Source organism: Saccostrea cucullata, unplaced genomic scaffold, assembly GCF_032062105.1.
Source record: "Saccostrea cucullata isolate Sc308-1 unplaced genomic scaffold, CSIRO_AGI_Scuc_v1 ctg238, whole genome shotgun sequence".
In the NCBI taxonomy this organism is placed as follows: Eukaryota; Metazoa; Mollusca; class Bivalvia; order Ostreida; family Ostreidae; genus Saccostrea; species Saccostrea cuccullata.
The window spans coordinates 313,212-331,692 of NW_026931063.1; the positions used below are offsets into that span (position 1 = coordinate 313,212).

The 18,481-nt window shown below is 33.7% G+C and overlaps 1 protein-coding gene across 1 annotated transcript in view; it reads right to left on the bottom strand.

Annotated features, from left to right (window-relative positions):
• Positions 1-18,481, bottom strand: part of LOC134231244 (uncharacterized) — a gene marked incomplete at its 3' end in the record, with an annotated part of 423,563 nt that overhangs the window by 305,087 nt on the left and 99,995 nt on the right. Inside the window, 1 exon segment of the mRNA XM_062713186.1 lies at positions 16,816-17,052. Coding sequence (XP_062569170.1) covers positions 16,816-17,052 — 237 coding nt within the window.

Here is an 18,481-nt window from a genome sequence, read left to right on the forward strand (position 1 = left end):
AAATTGGGCAGGTAGGGTAGGTAGGAGTGGGATTCTTGTTAATCTTTAGACACTTGACACTTATTTATAACTTTATTTATATATCATCAACCCCGTCAATAAATCAGGCAATGCAAAAATATATATACTCCTGATATATGTACTAGTATTCTATTTAATATTTAAGAAGTCCTAATATAAATTAAAGTATATCTTGCTAATCAAAAATCCAATGATTATTTAAATTTCCTTCTAATATATATAACACTCTTTCTTGCATAATAATTTAATCAAATGACTCATTTGTTATAAATATATTAAACGATTTCTTGATAGTAAAATCATAATAAAGGGGAGTAATCAAATATTGAACCCGCTTTTGATTGGTTAATCTGGATCTTGAATCTCGAAACTTGAATTTAGAATCTCGTATTTTGAACCTCGAATCTCGAATGAGCCTTCTGGGCTTTCGTACACTAGACAACATGTCCACAATTTTACCAGACAACCCTCGTACTTTGAAATAAAAAAAAAACATCTGAGTAACTGAGTACTAGTTTTAGTATTTGATACTCGGATGTTTGATTGAGTACCCGGTTAACCGGGTACTCGTTGACATCCCTAGTTTATCGTATGATATATACTACACTTTTATCGTGCATTTCTAATTCATGAACATATAGGTAGTTTGTAGAATTTTTTAATTGATTTAAACCAGTAAACAGATGCCTGCTGAGATCAGCCCTGGATATGGTTTTTTTCGCTCCTAGATGCCTGCTTGGATCAGCCCCGGGCATGGTTTTTATTAGCTCCTAGATGCCTGCTGGGATCAGCCCCGGGCATGGTTTTTATTAGCTCCTAGATGCCTGCTGGGATCAGCCCCGGGCATGGTTTTTATTAGCTCCTAGATGCCTGCTTGGATCAGCCCTGGGCATAGCTGGCGTTTTCTCTGATGCCTGCTGGGATCAGCCCCGGGCATGGTTATTAGTCCCCTACCGGTGAAACCAGAGGGGACTATAGATTTCCTCTGTGTCTGTCCATCCGTCCGTCTGTCCCTCCGTCTGTCTGACACACTTGCATTTCCGCACTTTTTTTCTAAACGTTTCCAGTTATTGAGCTGATTTTTGGTATGTGAGTGTATCTTGATGACTTACAGATAAGTTTGAATGCCGTTACGCTTCATTGATTTTTGACAGAATTATGGAATTTTTACTTTTTTCATAATATGGTTTAAGATCAGGTTTGTGCTGCACTAAATGCAAACAAGATTGTCATGTTAAAAATTATTGATTTGAAACTTGCTGGGTAGCTTTATAGTGAGAAAATAAATAAAAATATCTTTAAGGGGGCTCTCTACAACGTCACAACATGGCGTACTTCCGTTGAAACGCCATTTTGATCCCAAATGATCAGATTCAAATTCACTTAACACCGATAAATCACTGAGTATAACACAACATGCGATACTGTGGGTGGAATGTACATTATATCACATCAATTAATACAGTGTATTGCCCAATACGTACCCTTTCTTTAAAAATGAATTGTTTGTCAATTTATTCAATTTCTACTTATTTAATTATTAAATAATACATTTACAAACTTATTAGAATAAGATTTTTAGGTGAAAAAAATGATATAAAAACATGGCTTGTCCATATGCTAATTCATCATAACGTGTCAAAACGCCATACACTCAAAAATTTCTTTTTTCATCAATAAACATATATGCTTTCCAGCAAAATGTATCCCCCACGCAGGTACGATAAGGCTGCCCAGAGAATATTGTAGTGTACTCTCTGCATGCACTTCTCTGAACTACAAATGTATGACGTCATAATTGAAAATAACGTCAAGTCACTGCTACTTGAGCTGTAATAATGGGGAGAGTGTCATAAACTTTACACCTTATTTCAATCTGCATATTAAGTTTCAGAATGCTAGTTTAAAATAAACGTGTTTTTATCATTTTTTCAAAAGTCTAATATATCCGAATAATCTAGTTGTGTTGATAACCTGCGCCGAAGCGATTTATGTGAAACATTTCAAAAAAGAAGAAATGACCGTCACGTGATCAACAAGGTCATGTGATATCGTAAAAAATATGTTTATATATAGCCTAGAGGATTCTCTGTATGAATTTGGCGTACTGAAGTACATAACTTAAAAATAAAACTCAAAATCATCTTTGCAATGCAGTGTTACGTTTTAAATAAAATTATATTTTAAGCTCCGGGAAGCCTTAACAGTACTGCGCAAAATGCAAATTTGATAAGATAAGACATATGTATTATCTTCACATCGACTAGAGGTTACTCTGTTCACGATTTGTATACACCCGAATGAGTGGTTATACCCGGTGAAATTTTGCATGACCCAAACGTTTGATCAACATTTATTGTCAGCTGTTTGTATGGGAAACGTGCAGATTTTAGACGAAGTGTGCATTTGGTTATAGGAATTTCTTTTACCCGCTTTTGGCCATTTACCATCTTTACATGTTTTGTTATAGATAGCACTGGATAACACATGCAAGTTGGATAAAAACGGTGAGTAAATCTACCTTTCTCAACACCATGAATTCACTATAAACATTGATAAATACATGTCTTTGTCATTGACTGGAAACGTGATGATTTTCGCTTAAACTCATTGAAAAACAATACATGTTCAATATGAACTTCTTTCAATGTCCTTTGTTGACGTTTTTTTTAATACTTGTGCAAGTAGAGTTTATTTGAAGTTTATAAAAAAAACAGTACCAAGATATTTGAGTCCATTCTTAAAGCGGAAGTCTCACACCTGAATTTTTGTGATGTTTGAAATTTTTGACAGTTTTTCAATTTTTTTCAATTTCTTTTTTTCATTGTCTTTACCCTTTGATATTATATATCTTTTCAGATATAGAAGAATATCAGATATTGAAGAAGATCCAACCAGCTATTCACAAGAAAATGCTGTTTTAGTTTTTCTTTTGTCTATTTTTGTAAAGAATGGGTGGACTTAACGCCCAATTTTGGATCTTTTTGCAACTCCTCTACCAAGCTGAAAATGAAGTGAATCCCAAATATATTACCAGCAATGGAAAGGGCTACATATACTTGGTTATATTAGGTGGAACATTATTGCAAAAACAATGCCCTGTTGTCATGTATCAACATTGAAGCAACGATACACGAGTGTCGTCTTCCGGAATTCGACATGTACCCGGAGTGGTTTTTATGTCACACAATCAATATTTATAGGAGGCGGGGCTATCGATCGGCGTCATTGTTGACATCTCTCTCTCTCTATCCCCCTCTCTCTCTCCAAAAATGTGAATATGTGTTTAGCATATTACAGCGGTGTCATTAAGAAATTATTTCAAAAATGTGATGACATGTAAAATTTAAAAAATATTTAATTTGCTAAATTCTGAAAACGGCAACAAAACACGCTCAAAGACACGATTTAGATTGAGGTCAGGTTGAAGAATACAATGTAACTGTTTTCACGAGTACACTCGCAGGTGGACATCACGTGATGAATTGTAATATTTAACAGGTCAATCGCAGTCATAACAATGGAAGCGAGAAGTTTATTTTGAACATGTTTTTTGCAAAATTTAGTGTGAGCGCACGTTTGTCGGCTCTTCTCCTTTAAATATAACATTATTTTGTTCAATATACAACTACAGTTTTCGTAAGAACAGCCGACAAACATGCGCTGACTATGTATTCAGACGAAAAAAAAACGCGTGACCCTGATTATCTATTGATATTCAAGAAATCTTCAGGCACCATGCCTTCGATATTTATTTAGTTTACTTCGAAAAGATCGTTTTAAATTCACGTCCGTACCTTGAATACACAGTTAAGATATCGGGGGTTTATATGATGGAAAAAAATAAAGTTTTTATGAAACTTAAATTTACGGCATTTTTTCTGGCCAGTTAAGTCCACCCATTCTTTAAATAAAATTATGTTGATTTTATTTTTACGTTTGTTGGTTATTTTTTCAATATTTTATAACATTAAACTCTAAAATATAGATAGGAGGGATTTTAACAAAATAAATAAAATATTTCAAATATTTCTAACAATTAAATTGAAATACTTTGGAACCTTATTATATCGGATATGGGACCTATTATTAGAAACAAATGCATGCAACAAAAATCAGTTATACTTTATAGGTGTAGAGATCCTCCTTAAAATGATAAATATATCCTAAAGACCCGGTTTAAAATATATAGCAAAGAAAAAAACGGGAGATGACTCTAACTCAGTGCATATATATATCAATGTACTGAGACAGTACTGAAAGATGGGGTCAAAATAAACTTCATGCTAGATTTCACAAATGTGATTTTTTAATAGAGTTTTGATAACAACTTATTTTTTAATAAACATACTAAAAACTAAATACGATCTCGTTGCGAGCAACGAGTGAGATTTCCGTCCAATTCTTGATGTGATGAAATGAGATTTTGATTGAGATTTTCATTCAAAAATAATGATAATATTATTCAGAAAAAACAATTTTGCTCCCGTAATGTTTAAAAAGATATTGAACATTAAACACTAATAAATTCGACTTTTGGCCCCTCTTGGCCCCTTATATGAGGGGTCAGCCAATTCTTCTTCATCTTAAAGCTCTTATGCTTTTAAACACTTTTTGTCAACAACTTTTCAGAGATTCTTTTTTTGTTTCAGAGGTATTTGCAAAAGAAATGTTTAGGGGCCAGCCCTTCAACTCCTTAATGGGGACGTTTAGCTAAAATAAAAGGTTGCATATTGTTTAGAACATAATTTTGAACTTCGTTAGTTCAAAATTGCTTATCAAAATATTTTCCACTTTCGAGATATAAAGCGTCCGAGATTGAGCATTCTGGCCCCTGTTGCCCCTAATTATGAAACATGCAACATAAAAATCATAATGTATAGTTGTAAATTATTTAGATAAATATTCCTGTTTCAGTAATGCATAACAAAATATTGACAGTTTCAGAGTTATTGAATAAAGAATTTTGGCCCCTCTCGGCCCCTAATGTGAGTGCCCAGTCCTTATTTCTTCATTTTTCTGTAAAGCTGTCAAGAGTTTGAACAATTTTTGTTCTACAACTATTCAAAGGTTCTTTTTCGTTCCAGAGATATTTGCAAAAGAAATATTTAGGGGCCAACCCTTCAACTCCTTAATGGGGTCGTTAAGCGAAAAATGAAAGGTTGCATATGGTTCAGAACATTATTTTGAACATCTTTTGTTCAATTACTTATCAAAATATTTCCCACTTTCGAGATATAAAGCGTCAAAGATTGAGCATTCTGGCCCCTTGTGGCCCCAATTTATGTAACATATGACATGAATATTATAATATACATTTATTGACTGAGTTCGAGGGCAACATGCGTTTTGTCGGACCCAAGAACCAAATTGTCTGCCTGAGGCCGTTACCTTTCATTTTATTTTATTTTATTTTTTACATACATCATTGTACATGTACATGTATTTTGTACTGTATTCCGTGATGTAACATCTGGTCTGTCACTGTTTAAGTACCAGTCCACATAAAAATCAGACAAAATTGTATGAAAGTGATACATGAAGGTTTTCAGAATTTGATGATTTTCCACTCATAGATTTATTTTGACGTATGAACAATGTATGTAAAATAAAAAATGTTTTGATTCATGGTTACCATGGAAACCCGACCAAAGAAATTTCCTTAGCAACCGGCAGACTTTTCACTGTTGATGGACCAAAAATCACCTATCTTTAAGGCTTAAAATACCATGTTGATACAATGAGAATTATTCTTACTTATTGATGTAATAAAGATACACATTCAAAGTGTTCTAACAATGTCATAAAAAATATTTAGGTCTAAAGTCAGTTCTGTGCTAGACATTGGAAGGTACACATGTTTTATAATTTTAGCTGATTCAGCATTTTTCGTGATTTTGGCAATATTCAAGGCCAAATTTTAAAAATGGGCAGATTAATACAGTTGTTGTGTGTATTTCACATAAAAGCAGAGGAATTTCTCTTTTAAATTTTGAAGTAAAATCCATGGGCTCTCTTAAAAATCAAATCTGTTGCCTAGCAACAAATATGGTCGTTTTGATGCATTAAATGAGAAACAATGCAAAAAGGTTTATGGAAAAATCAAATGAACTGTTACCTATGATAAACGAGACACAAATTTTAAAATAGTTTAATTAAATTCAAACTCCCTTGCAAATTATTGAATATTGCATAATTCTTTATCTCCATAGCAACAACAGGTTCTTCATAGCAACAAGGCAAAGAAATGTAATTTTGGTGTGTATATGTGTAATCTTTTTAAGGCTTATTCCAATTAAGGCAGAAAAATGTAAATGAGCAAAATTTACAGTGAACTATTGGTCAGTCGTATTAATTTTTATTATAATATAATTTATAAAAATTGGGTACTTAATCTACCCATGGCAACGATTCCTTGTCAGTCTATCCCAAAAGCACCGGTCCGTCGGACAAAACAGGTGAAAATCTGATTGGTCCGATGCATTATCTAGTAAATTCGGTCCGTTTGTCCGAGGTTCGTTTTGGTTGGATTTTAAATTTTTTATTTCGATTTCGTCATGTAGACGCTTAATCTTAAACCAAAAGACACTTTTAAAAACCTATTGTATTTGTTGATTGTGATTTTGGAACCTACTAAAAAAAATAATGTTTGTTACCCATTCAAATTATCCACGAGTGGATATTTTCTGACAATCAATCAGCCGATTCCATTTATTTAAATAAAAAAATTAACCTGTAACTTTTACTAACTTGAGACATAAAATATGTCAATCTACTTTACAAATTACCTTAAATGTAAAGAGTAATCATTATTCTAACAACAATTTCCCCCTACAACTTTGTGAAGTTTGTTTTCTGCCGCTAGGTAGCCATTTTAGATGACATGTTGGGTGTCCACTGAAAATATGACACCTGGTGTTCAGTCCAGGGATGTTTGGCCATACAAAGGCGAAAAAAAAAAGAATTCCTGACCTAACGACTATTTTTTGGGGAATGTTACAGGAAAAAAAAATAAAGCTTATTTAAATGCATGTTTACTGATTCATATGCCATGAAAAAACATCGTGGTGATCATTATATGAAAAAGTTTTGGACCGGTGAAGATTCGTTTGGTCCTGTGAAATTGTGTAAACTGTCTGTCCGAATGTCCTGTGGCGATTTTTCTTTTTCGCGAAGACTGCCTTGTAAAGGCAACCAATGTACCCTATTCCTCCTGTAAACAGATACGACTTTGGGATCAAAGTGTTTGTCATGGAAATGGATATTCAACTAACGTGTTGATGATTGTATATGTTGAGAGTGCTGAAAAAATATAAAATGTTCTATCAATTGTTGTCATGGCAACAACTACAGGTGAGCGGGCACAGTATAATTGCTTAAACAAAACTTTGACTGGGTGAATTAAAAATGGGACAAAATTGCTTATAAGTGTGAACGGGCGAAAATCACTCGTGGCGACAATAACTGTATGCAGTTTATGTACATTGTACACGGTATCTCTGATATGATACCAAAATAATGATGGTTTCCATAAATAATATTTTTATATAACTCGTACATACACATTAGTGTGTATTGTGGATTAAATTCAAGACACTGTGCATGGTATTATGGGCATGGTTTCATTGGCTGCATTTTATTTCCGCAATTGTTTTCACTTCCGATGTTTTAAAGTTTTCGTGTCTGACATTTTTCAAGCAGTACTTTTGTGCAATGAAAGTAGGATTAAAGACATAACTCATGAAAAATAATAAAGAATAAATCATCAGTAAATCATTGAAATCCAAAATAATGAGTTTTGCAATTCAATTTGGTTTATGTTTTAAACCAAAGGCCATGACATTTAAAATTTTTAAAGAGGCACCATTGCGCATCAGAACTTCATTAAGCATGTTATCTTAATACCCATAGACAGAGTAAGGGAATATGCATTTGAACCAAAATAAGTAATATTCAGCAATAATCAGTAGTGCTCCCACCCCACAAGAACCCCTGACCCTAGGCCTACATTTTTCACAATTTTTGGAAAGGTACCCTTGTTAATCATAAATGTTTGGTTAATTTTATGGAGTGGATTTCAAAGAAATAATTCAGTATATTTTCAATAAATTTTCAGTATATAGTTAGAGCCTCCCAACCCAAGCCCTCTATGATACCCATGTTACAGAGGTCTTAAAATTCACAATTCTGGAAGAATGATCCTAGCTCATCATAACTGTCTGTTGTTAGTTTGTTTAATACCCCGGAACAGAGAAGATTTTCAAAGAATTATTGAAATTTCACCATACACGTGTATAATGATTAGAGCCTAAGTAACACAAGAATTCCTGATCCTTGAGCCATGAAATTCACAACCTGATCCTTAGGCCATGAATATCACAATTTTCAAAGAGGCATTCTTCCTCATCATAACTATGTACTATGTAGTTAGTTTGTACAATACCAAGGGACAGAGAGGAAGATTTTAATATATATGTATGTTCACTACATAATCAATAGATCCCTGCCCCCTAAAACCAGAACTCCTCACCTTGGGGCCATGTAATTCACGATTATCAAAGAGGCATCCTTTATAATAATAACTATGTTTAAGGTTAGTTTGTTTAATACCCAAGAGCAGAGGAGGATTTTCAGAGAATTTAATTAATGCATGTTAACTACATAATCAATTAAGCCCCCTTACTAACTCCAGAACCACTGACCCAGAGGCCATGAAATTCACAATTTTTGAAGAGGCACTCTTTTCATCATAACTATGTACGTAATTCATTAGTTTAATACCCAGGAGCAGAGAAAAATATTTTCAAAGAATTAATGCATTTTCAGTCTATAATCAATATAGTCCTGCCCTAACACCAGAATCCCTGACCCTGGGACCATGAAATTCATAATTTTCTCACCAATATTATTCATCAAGTTTGTTTGTTTAATACTCAGGAGCAGAGAAGAAGATTTTCAAGAAATGTTCTATTTTCACTATGTAATCTTTATAGCCCAGCCCTAGCATTAGAACCCCTGTATGACGAGCTATGAATTTTACAATTTTGGATGAGGACTTAATGCTTGTTACATGTACAATCATGCCAGCAGTTTGACTGCTTGATGTTCAGGAGTAAAGAAGATTTTTAAAGATGTGTGTGTGCGGTGTGTGCGATGTGTGCGGTGCGCGTAAACTTTTCAGAATATGGGCTCAAGAACCCCTTGACCAATCACTGTCACAGTGCATCCTTGGCCCAAGAGCTACCATTTATACTAAAACTAGGGTTTGGACCTTTAAACAAGGGTATATAATAAAAAAAATAAAACCCAAAGTACTGGTTGCTGAAAAATCTTCTTCTCCAGAACCACCTAGCATATTTTCACTAAACTTACATATAAGGATCAAGATATGTTAAAGATTGAAAATTGTCCTAGGCATCACCCTGGGGCAAAGGACGTGGTCTCAAGGTCACTTCAAAGTTGACATAAATTTACACTTCATAAAAACGTTTATATTTTGCTTACTATAAAAACTAGGATCATCAAATCTTGTAAGATGATGCATCTTAAGACTTTACATCATGTTATTTCACAAGAAGGTCACAGTGATTTTGTGGGCATTTGTTTTCAAATTGATATAGAGGCATATTTTGGACACTTTAAGGCCTATGATTATCAAACTTTGTCAGTTGTCAAATTAAAAGTAGGTCAATGTGACCTACTTTTTAAATTTTATGGCCAATCTTTTCTAAATCATTTAGACCCATTATTTCAGACACAGAGAGGTTTAGAATCATCAAATCTTGTACGTCGAGGCATCTTGGGTCCCCAAAACATATTTATGGAAAAAGTAGGTCACTGTGACCTACTTTTCGAATTTTGCAGGCAATTGTTTTCAAATTGTTGAAAAGGCATATTTTGAATACTTTCAGACCTATGATCATCAAACTTTGTCAGTTGATGCATCTTGGGTTTTCGGTAACCGTCCACCAAAAAGTATTTCACGGTGACTTTACTTTTTACATTTTATATATTTACGTATCTCAGGTACTTATTGGCTTAGAAAGATCAAACTTTGTCAGTTGATGCATCTTGGGTTTCGGAGAACATCGACTAAAATGTAGGTCACCGTGACCTACTATTGACATTTTATGGCTTTATTTAAGTATCTTAGTAAATTGACCCAGAATTGTTAAACTTTGTCAGTTTAGGTATCTTGGGTTTTCGAAGAATGTCAACCAAAAAGTAGGTCAAGATGACCTTCTTTGAAATATCTCAGGTACTTATCTCCAAATATATTAGAATCATCAAACTTTGTTAGTTGATGCATCTTGGGTTTTCAGAAAACGTCGATCAAAAAGGAGGTCATCATGACCGACTTTTAACATTTTATAGCAATACTTAAGTATCTTAGGTGCTTATTGGCTTAGAATTGTTAAACTTTGTCAGTTGAGGCATCTTGGGTTTCCAGAGAATGTCCATCAAAAAGTAGGTCACGTTTACCTACTTTTGAATATCTAGGGTACTCATTGGCTTAGAATCATCAAACTTTGCCAGTCTATGCATCTTAGGTTTTTGGAGAACCTCCTGTAAAAAGTTGGTCAAGTTGTGACAATTTTTGGCTATATTTAAGTATTTTAGGTACTTATTGGCTTAGAATAATCAAACTTTGTCAGTTGATGCATCTTGGGTTTTCGGAAATCGTCGACCAAAAGTAGGTCATCTACTTTTGAATGTCTCAGGTACGTAGTGGCTTAGAATCATCAATCTTTGTCAATGAACACATTTTGATTTCTTAGAAAATTTCAATAACAAAGTAGGTCATCGTGACCTACTTATGGTATTTTATAGATATATTAAAATATCCTCAGTCCTAACTGGCTAAAAATTATCAAACTTTGTTAGTTGATGCATCTTTGGTCTTTTTAAATTAGAGTTAGGCTTCAAATAAAAATGATATATTGTACAATTTATTAGAAGAGGGATTCAAGGCCCTTGGTCCCTTGTTATTCCTCTTTTACCCATAAATGCTATCTGTCAGATTGGTTGAAATTGGTTCAGTAGTTCCAGAGAAGAAGCTTAAAATGTTCAAATGTTTACGACCGACGAATGACGTTACAAAAATAAAGTTTCTACTTGTGTGACTAGCCATGTTGTAAATTCATTTGTACTTGATCCAGCTTTATTTTACTTTCAAAATACTGGATATCTTGCGATATTTCTTTCAAATGGGTGTAAACTTCATCTATACGTGAATAACTGTAACTGGCTGCGATGCGACCTTTCTTATTTTGATTTTTTATCTTTCTTTAATGTGCTGCGTCGCCCACATGGAGCAGTGGTTAGAGCGTCTGCCCTAGAGTCACGAAGTAAGGAGTTGATCCTTACGTCACAGGTTCGAATTCCACTGTGGGGCATGGAGACTGGTCCTTCGGATAAGACCGTATAAGCCGAATTCGCATATCGCATGCAGTAGGTGCTGGCAAGAAAAAGATCCCTCCCTGCTGAAAGTGTTGAATATAGGACAAAATTTGCAGCTCTCCACCTGTAAGTTGTGGCGTCTCCATGAGAGAAAAATTCTCGAGAAGTACATTAAACAATCATACAACCAATCAGTCATATATGTGGCGCAATTGTTATTTTAAAGGTCTCATCCGAAGAACTCGCAACTTTCAATCGAAAGTGGTGAGAGCATGGCGAAGGAACATTTGCTACCCATTTTTATGGACTTAGATCAGTCGCAGCCGAGATTGAACTCACGGCCTCCCGATCACAGACCGAGCGCTCTACCTTAATTTGAGCTACCGCGAACGGTTCTTTCTGTTTAGAAAGAAAAATATCCAATCTGTGACAAGTATAAATAGAATAATTAAAACCTGATCTTCCTTTTCACTTTGAATGTTACTCTAACCAAATATTATTGGAAATGTTTCCATAGTTATGATATTCAAACTATTTGTTTATAATTGTTACATTGTAATATTTTCTGAGAAATCTGTGACGAGTGCCGAATCTTTCAATATAGCGACTACAAGTATCACATACTGACAAGATTGTTTGCTATGTGCTAGGAATAGTTGTCATGGATTAAATGAATACAAAAACACTTTCGTAAAACAAACATTACAACGTCATTTTTTCTTTGTAATGACAGATATAGAAAAGATTAACAGCTTAACATGAATATGTGTGAAAATTAATTTTCTTTGTGTCGTTGCTAGGGGAGTGGTGTTGTTGTTATGGAAATAAGTCATTATACAATATTCAATATAAACTTGCTACATTTTATATTCTTTCCGAACTCTCAACATGCAATTATCAGCATATTACTTGAATATCTAATTCCATGACAAACAATATGATGCCAAAGTCAAATCTGCTTTACAGGAGACACATGGCACAGGGAATCGTTGCCATGGGTTGATTAAGTACCAAAAAATAAAAAATAAAAAAAATAAAAAAAAGCAGCATTTCATTGGCAATTTTGCTCTACCACATTTTTCTGCCTTAATTAAAATAAGCTTTAATAAGATTACATGTATACACGCCAAAATTACCTTTCTTTGCCTTGTTGCTATGGGGAAAAGGTTGTTGCTATGGAGACAAAGAATGATGCAATATTCAATAGTTTGCAAGGGAGTTCGAATTTAATTATACTATTTTAAATTTTGTATCTTGTTTATCATAGATAACAGTTCATTTGATTTTTCCGTTAACTTTTTACATGATTTCTCATCATCAAAACGACCATATTTGTTGCTAGGCAACAGATTTAATTTTTAAAAGAGCCCATGGATTTGACTTCAAAATTCAAAAGAGAAATTCCTCTGCTTTTATGTGAAATACACACAACAACTGTATTAATCTGCCCATTTTTAAAATTTGGCCTTGAATATTGCCAAAATCACGAAAAATGCTGAATCAGCTAAAATTGTAAAACATGTGTACATGTGTACCTTCCAACGTCTAACACAGAACTGACTTAAGACCTAAATATTTTTTATTACATTGTTAGAACACTTTAAATGTGTATCTTTATTACATCAATAAGTAAGAATAATTCTCATTGTATCAACATGTTATTTTAAGCCTTAAAGATAGGTGATTTTTGGTCCATCAACAGTGAAAGGTCTGCCGGTTGCTAAGGAAATTTCTTTGGTCGGGTTTCCATGGTAACCATGTCTCAAAACATTTTTCATTTTACATACATTGTTCATACTTCAAAATAAATCTATGAGTTAAGAAATGAATGTAATAATTTTTTCTTTGATCGATGTATCAAAGAAAAATTTGGACGGAAAACTTCATCAATGCGCGTAGCGCATTGATGAAAAAGTTTTCCGTCCAAATTTTTTCTTTGATACATCGATCAAAGAAAAAATTATTACATTCATTTCTTATCATTTAATTATGATTTTAAATTATTAAATTAAAATTTCTTTCAATTTTCTATTAAATTTATGTATCAAAAACAGTGCGCACGAATACATCACCATAACGTTAACGTTAATTGCTGAAAATTCAAAATGGCTCTAACCATGCTAACGAAAAACGTAATCAAATATTGTCGTGTGATTACCAACAGTCTCCAAAATAATTTACAGTTCTTTAACACAAAAAATACCTGTTGTGTTATCCCCTCTGGGTATATTTTCCCCGGTAAGTTATCTAAGTTCTTAAATGTAAAGGGAAGCTACTCAAATATCCTAACAGTTCTACGTCACAGAAATTTTGGATTTCATTTGCGCATCTTTTCATTTGAATTTCAAACCGAATATATAAATACGTATCATAACCTGTCAATGCTGTAATACCTGAAAGAGTCTGCTGCCGATAGTTCAAGATTAAAGAATTCCGTCCTCAATTCATGCAGTGTCGTTTTTCTCGATCACTCGTTTCCCACGATTTAACAGATTTTCGGTTTTCCCCGCTTTGGTAGCATAATAAAACATTTTTTCAGAGTTCTATTGTTTCATACCAGATATCTCAAAGTCAAACATTTAAGAAAATTATGTCGATTAAACGATTTCTTCCCTTCTTTCCCGTAACTGTATTGTCGTCATGCAGACGATTTTAATTTGTTTAGCAAAGGGGGATAATTCAAAATGAAACGAAAGTAGAAAGTAAGTCAGGAAGCTAACGGACAGGTTCCGAAATTCAGGAAAATATTTATTAAAGCAAAGGTATTTAATTATTCCTTCAAAAAGTAACCTGGAAGCGGGGAATACACATGTACCGACTGTCAAATAGTTCCGGCTGCTTAGTGCAACCGAACTCTAGATTTTGTTGATGCAGTTATCAAAAGAATTTTTTATCCAATCAGAATCAAGTATTTTATAGAAATTAAATGATTGGAAAATCATCAAATTCTGAGAGACCTCATATATCACCCTTTGTCTGATTTTTATGTGGACTGGTACTTAACACCAACGAATGAAAATGAGATTAACTCCGCCCATTCTGTGACGTAAGCGGTCCAACATCTCTCTGAGCGGTCCAATATCCATTTTTTTTATGCCCGCTCAGCAAAACATTAGAAATGTTAGACTGTTTTTCGTATAGATTTGTATAGGAACAAATTTTTAAAGGTATAACAATATATAGTTGTAGAGTGTTGAGATAAACATTTTTGCTTCTGTTATGTATAACAAAATATGGACTGTTAAAGCGTTATCGATTCAAAACTTTTGCCCCCCCCCCTCAGCCCCTAATTTAAGTGTCAAGCCCCTTTTTCTTGATTTTCACTTAAAGCTCCCAAGATTTTGAACACTTTTTGCTCAAAAAGTATTCAGAGATTCTTTTTTGTTTCCGAGATATTTGCACATGAAATATTTAGGGACTTACCCTCCAACTCCTTAATGGGGACGTTTAGCAAAAAATGAAAGAATGCATATTGTTCAGAATATTTATCTGAACAACTTTTGTTCAATGTTACTTATCAAAAATTCCCCACTTGCGAGATATAAAGTGTCAAAGATTGAGCATTCTGGTCCCTTGTGGCCCCTATTTATGTAACATACGACAAAAAAATCATAATATATAGTTGTAGATTGTTGTGATAAACATTTTTGCTTCAATTATGTTTAGCAAAATGTTGACTGTTAAAGAGTTATTGATTAAATACTTTTGACCCCTATCAGCCCTTAATGTGATGAGTCAGCACTTTTTTCTTGGTATCATATTGAAGATCTTGTCGTTTCGTACAAGTTTTGTTCAGAATGTTTTTAAAAATAATTATACTTTAAAAGATATTATGCAAAATGTCTGAAAAAATCACTCATGATTTGTATCCTAAATTTCGACCCCTACCGAGCTTCCATATTACTCGTTTCCAGAAAATACCCTGACCCAGGTGCAACATGGCAACATGTCCTCTATCATCCCTAAAAATTTCAGCTTTCAAGCTTGATTTCTTTTTGAGTTACAAAACAGACAAGGAGGTCCTCTAAATTTCGATCAAAGGGCGATAACTTCCGACCGGAAGTAAATTTCAAAAAAATTACTTGCCGGAATTAACTTCAGATGTCAACGCATCGACCGTGAAAATTTGAAGCAAATCGAACGCGACATCTTGGAGAAATCTTCTGCACAAATTTTGTAAGGAGAAAAAGAATAATAATACGAGTATAGGTAAAAAAGAAACAGAAGAAAAATAGAAGGGTCTTCTGCTGAAGACGGAAGACCCTAACAAAACTGCAGTGAATAATATACCTTCACATTTTTCATTTACTTTGAAGTAGAAAATTCAGTCTAAAAGCCTGTCCGAAATTCACCGGATCCGAAGTAATATTTTTCCGGAAGTAAACAATGGATGATGCGTATGCAGTCGTAATAATACGCAGAGGAGTACTTTGTTTACTGGTGTGATTTACAATTAATATTTTCAGCTTTTAATTTTCATTAATTTGAGTTAATATAGCGTAAATTTAATTCATGTGTTCTCCCCACAACTTTCATTTTAAGGAATCGACTGATAGTAACCTAATAGACACTAATAGACCCTGTCTAAAAAAGACATCCTAAAGAGAAAAGGGGAGCCCGGTAAGGGACATTTATTGCTTATGCAATACTCTCAGAATACTTGTCTGGTTTGCGTTACACTCCTGGGATCAGATCGGAGTGCCATCATGTATGTTAATGTTAGAATCAATTTAGAATTTTATTTTTCCACTAGTGGTAAGAGTTGACAAAGAAGCTAGCTAGGAATTCTAAATTGTACTCTCTGGTTAATTGTTCATAAAGTTTCTATATGTATATAAATAACATCCTTTCTTGTATTCTCAAAATACAAGAAGAACAGACAGCTAGAAGGACGGTGAACACCTTACTGTTGCATAATCTCTTCTTGTCTCTGAAAACAGAGAAAGTAAAACAAATACCGTATAATCCCTATTTATTGCCCCGAGCGCTTAGAAAATTGCAAAATGGGTGATTATTTTGGTTTTCTAGTTATAATTTTTATGTCATATTTCTACTACTTCAAAAAATCAGAAATTACACAAGGAGAACAAATCTTGAAGGTAACTTTCAATTTCAGTTATATACATAATGATTAGGGCGTTCTAAAAATCTTTCACTTTCAGGAATATTTTACGTAGATGTTACCCAATAACCAGTTTTCATTTTCACTGTCTTCAAAATTATGGCGCACTTTTGATGCAATTCTAGATGATTTTAATCACCGTACAGGGGTCCTATTTCGATCCCGACAATTGAGAAAGACCTAGGGGACGATTATAGGGGTTAATAGGGATTATACGGTATGGGTATGACTATTTATGAGTCATTTTCAATTTTTAAGTATCATGAATATACCTTTGATGATAAATGAGATTGTACATCTTGCAGTATTCCCTCCATTATCTACTGCTGTGTATGTGACATTTAAATCCCTGGACACCACTGTACCACTTTTGAAATTGGGAGGATCCACAGTCACATTCTTCACCAGTCCAGAGTTGTCAGTGGCAGTGGGGGTAACAAAGCTCACAGCCTCCATACTGTCAGTGTATATTGTTTTAGGACAGTTGTTGAACTCTGGAGGTGTAACATCTGAAAATGAAAGAGGTCTACCAATCCACCTGTCAAAGTTAATTCAACATCCAAATTGAACATATGCTACCTGTTCACTATACCTTATAAAAGACTTAATGATAAGTTAAAAGAATGAAAAATTTTGTTACAATTTTCCTGGAATGATGTCATTTAATTCAAACATTCAATGTAAAGTTGAACTTCAGTATCCCAAACATCAGTATTTCAAATACCTTCAAGTTGGATAAATTGAAGTGATTTGGGAAATCTCAACACCATTCAATTCTGTAAGTATTTTGCCTGATTATCTCGAATTTTTGTGAGGTCCCATTGAGTGTGAGATAATGAGTGTTAATGTCTTTTGAGTACAGGTGACTCTTGATCTCTCAAAGTTCAAAGGACCGCAAGAAAACTTTGAGAGATCTAGGGGTTCGAGAGATAGAAAGTAAATATGTAATATCCTGAATTTTCAGTTCTCATCATCAATGTTCTACTATAATAGATATCAGAAGTACCGTACAGCCGTTTTTTTTTTTTCTTGTTTTTTTTTTTTTTGTTTTTTTTTTGGCGGTACACAAATTTGGCGATTTTAGTTTGCCAAGGTATACCATTAATTTTGGCATATAATATTTTGGTAAATTAAAAATCTATTATATACTGTACGTAAAGTCACATGCATAGGCCGTGCTCTAGGAACGGATGCACCCCAAAGTTGGTGGGAAATCCTAAGGAAAATGCAGATACTATGGACAAAACACACCCTAAAAACATGCCTGCTAATCGATCAGTTGCACAACCAGCAGTTGTGTATAACAATCAAAAGATCGATTTCCGGTTATGCATTCGATACAAATAATTCCAGTACACAGGTAGTAAATTGACCCGATTCAGGCAATAATTGATATTTTTATTGATATATAAGAATGTGATTCCATGAGCAATTTATTTTTCTTTTATATTACACTCTCATAAAATGCAATGATTGTCGATTAGCGGCGATATTTGTTTCGAAGCAAGGGCTGGTAGAGCGAAAGCGCTGATTGAAAATAGTATTTGCCGACTAGAATTCGTGTTAATCTCAACTAACCTTGAAAATTCAATATCCACCATGAGTATGCAACAAGTGCATCCTATTCACCAAAATTTGAACTTCGAATTGTGTATTTTTTGACAAATACTTTAAATAAATAACATTGCCTATGCATGCGATTATTCGGTTGTGAAAGAGATTTCGGGTTATGCATGAGATAAAGGACAAAAAGTTTCAAACAGCATATAATTATAACGTAGTCTTCCAAAATTTTAAAAGTAAAATATAAAATAAAATTATAGAATTTTCCTGCACACAAGTTGAATTTGTAAAAAAGGGATATTTAAGATTAACATAAGTAAACTGTTGAAGTAGATCTGTGGGATTGAATTACATAAATTTTCAGCATAAATCATG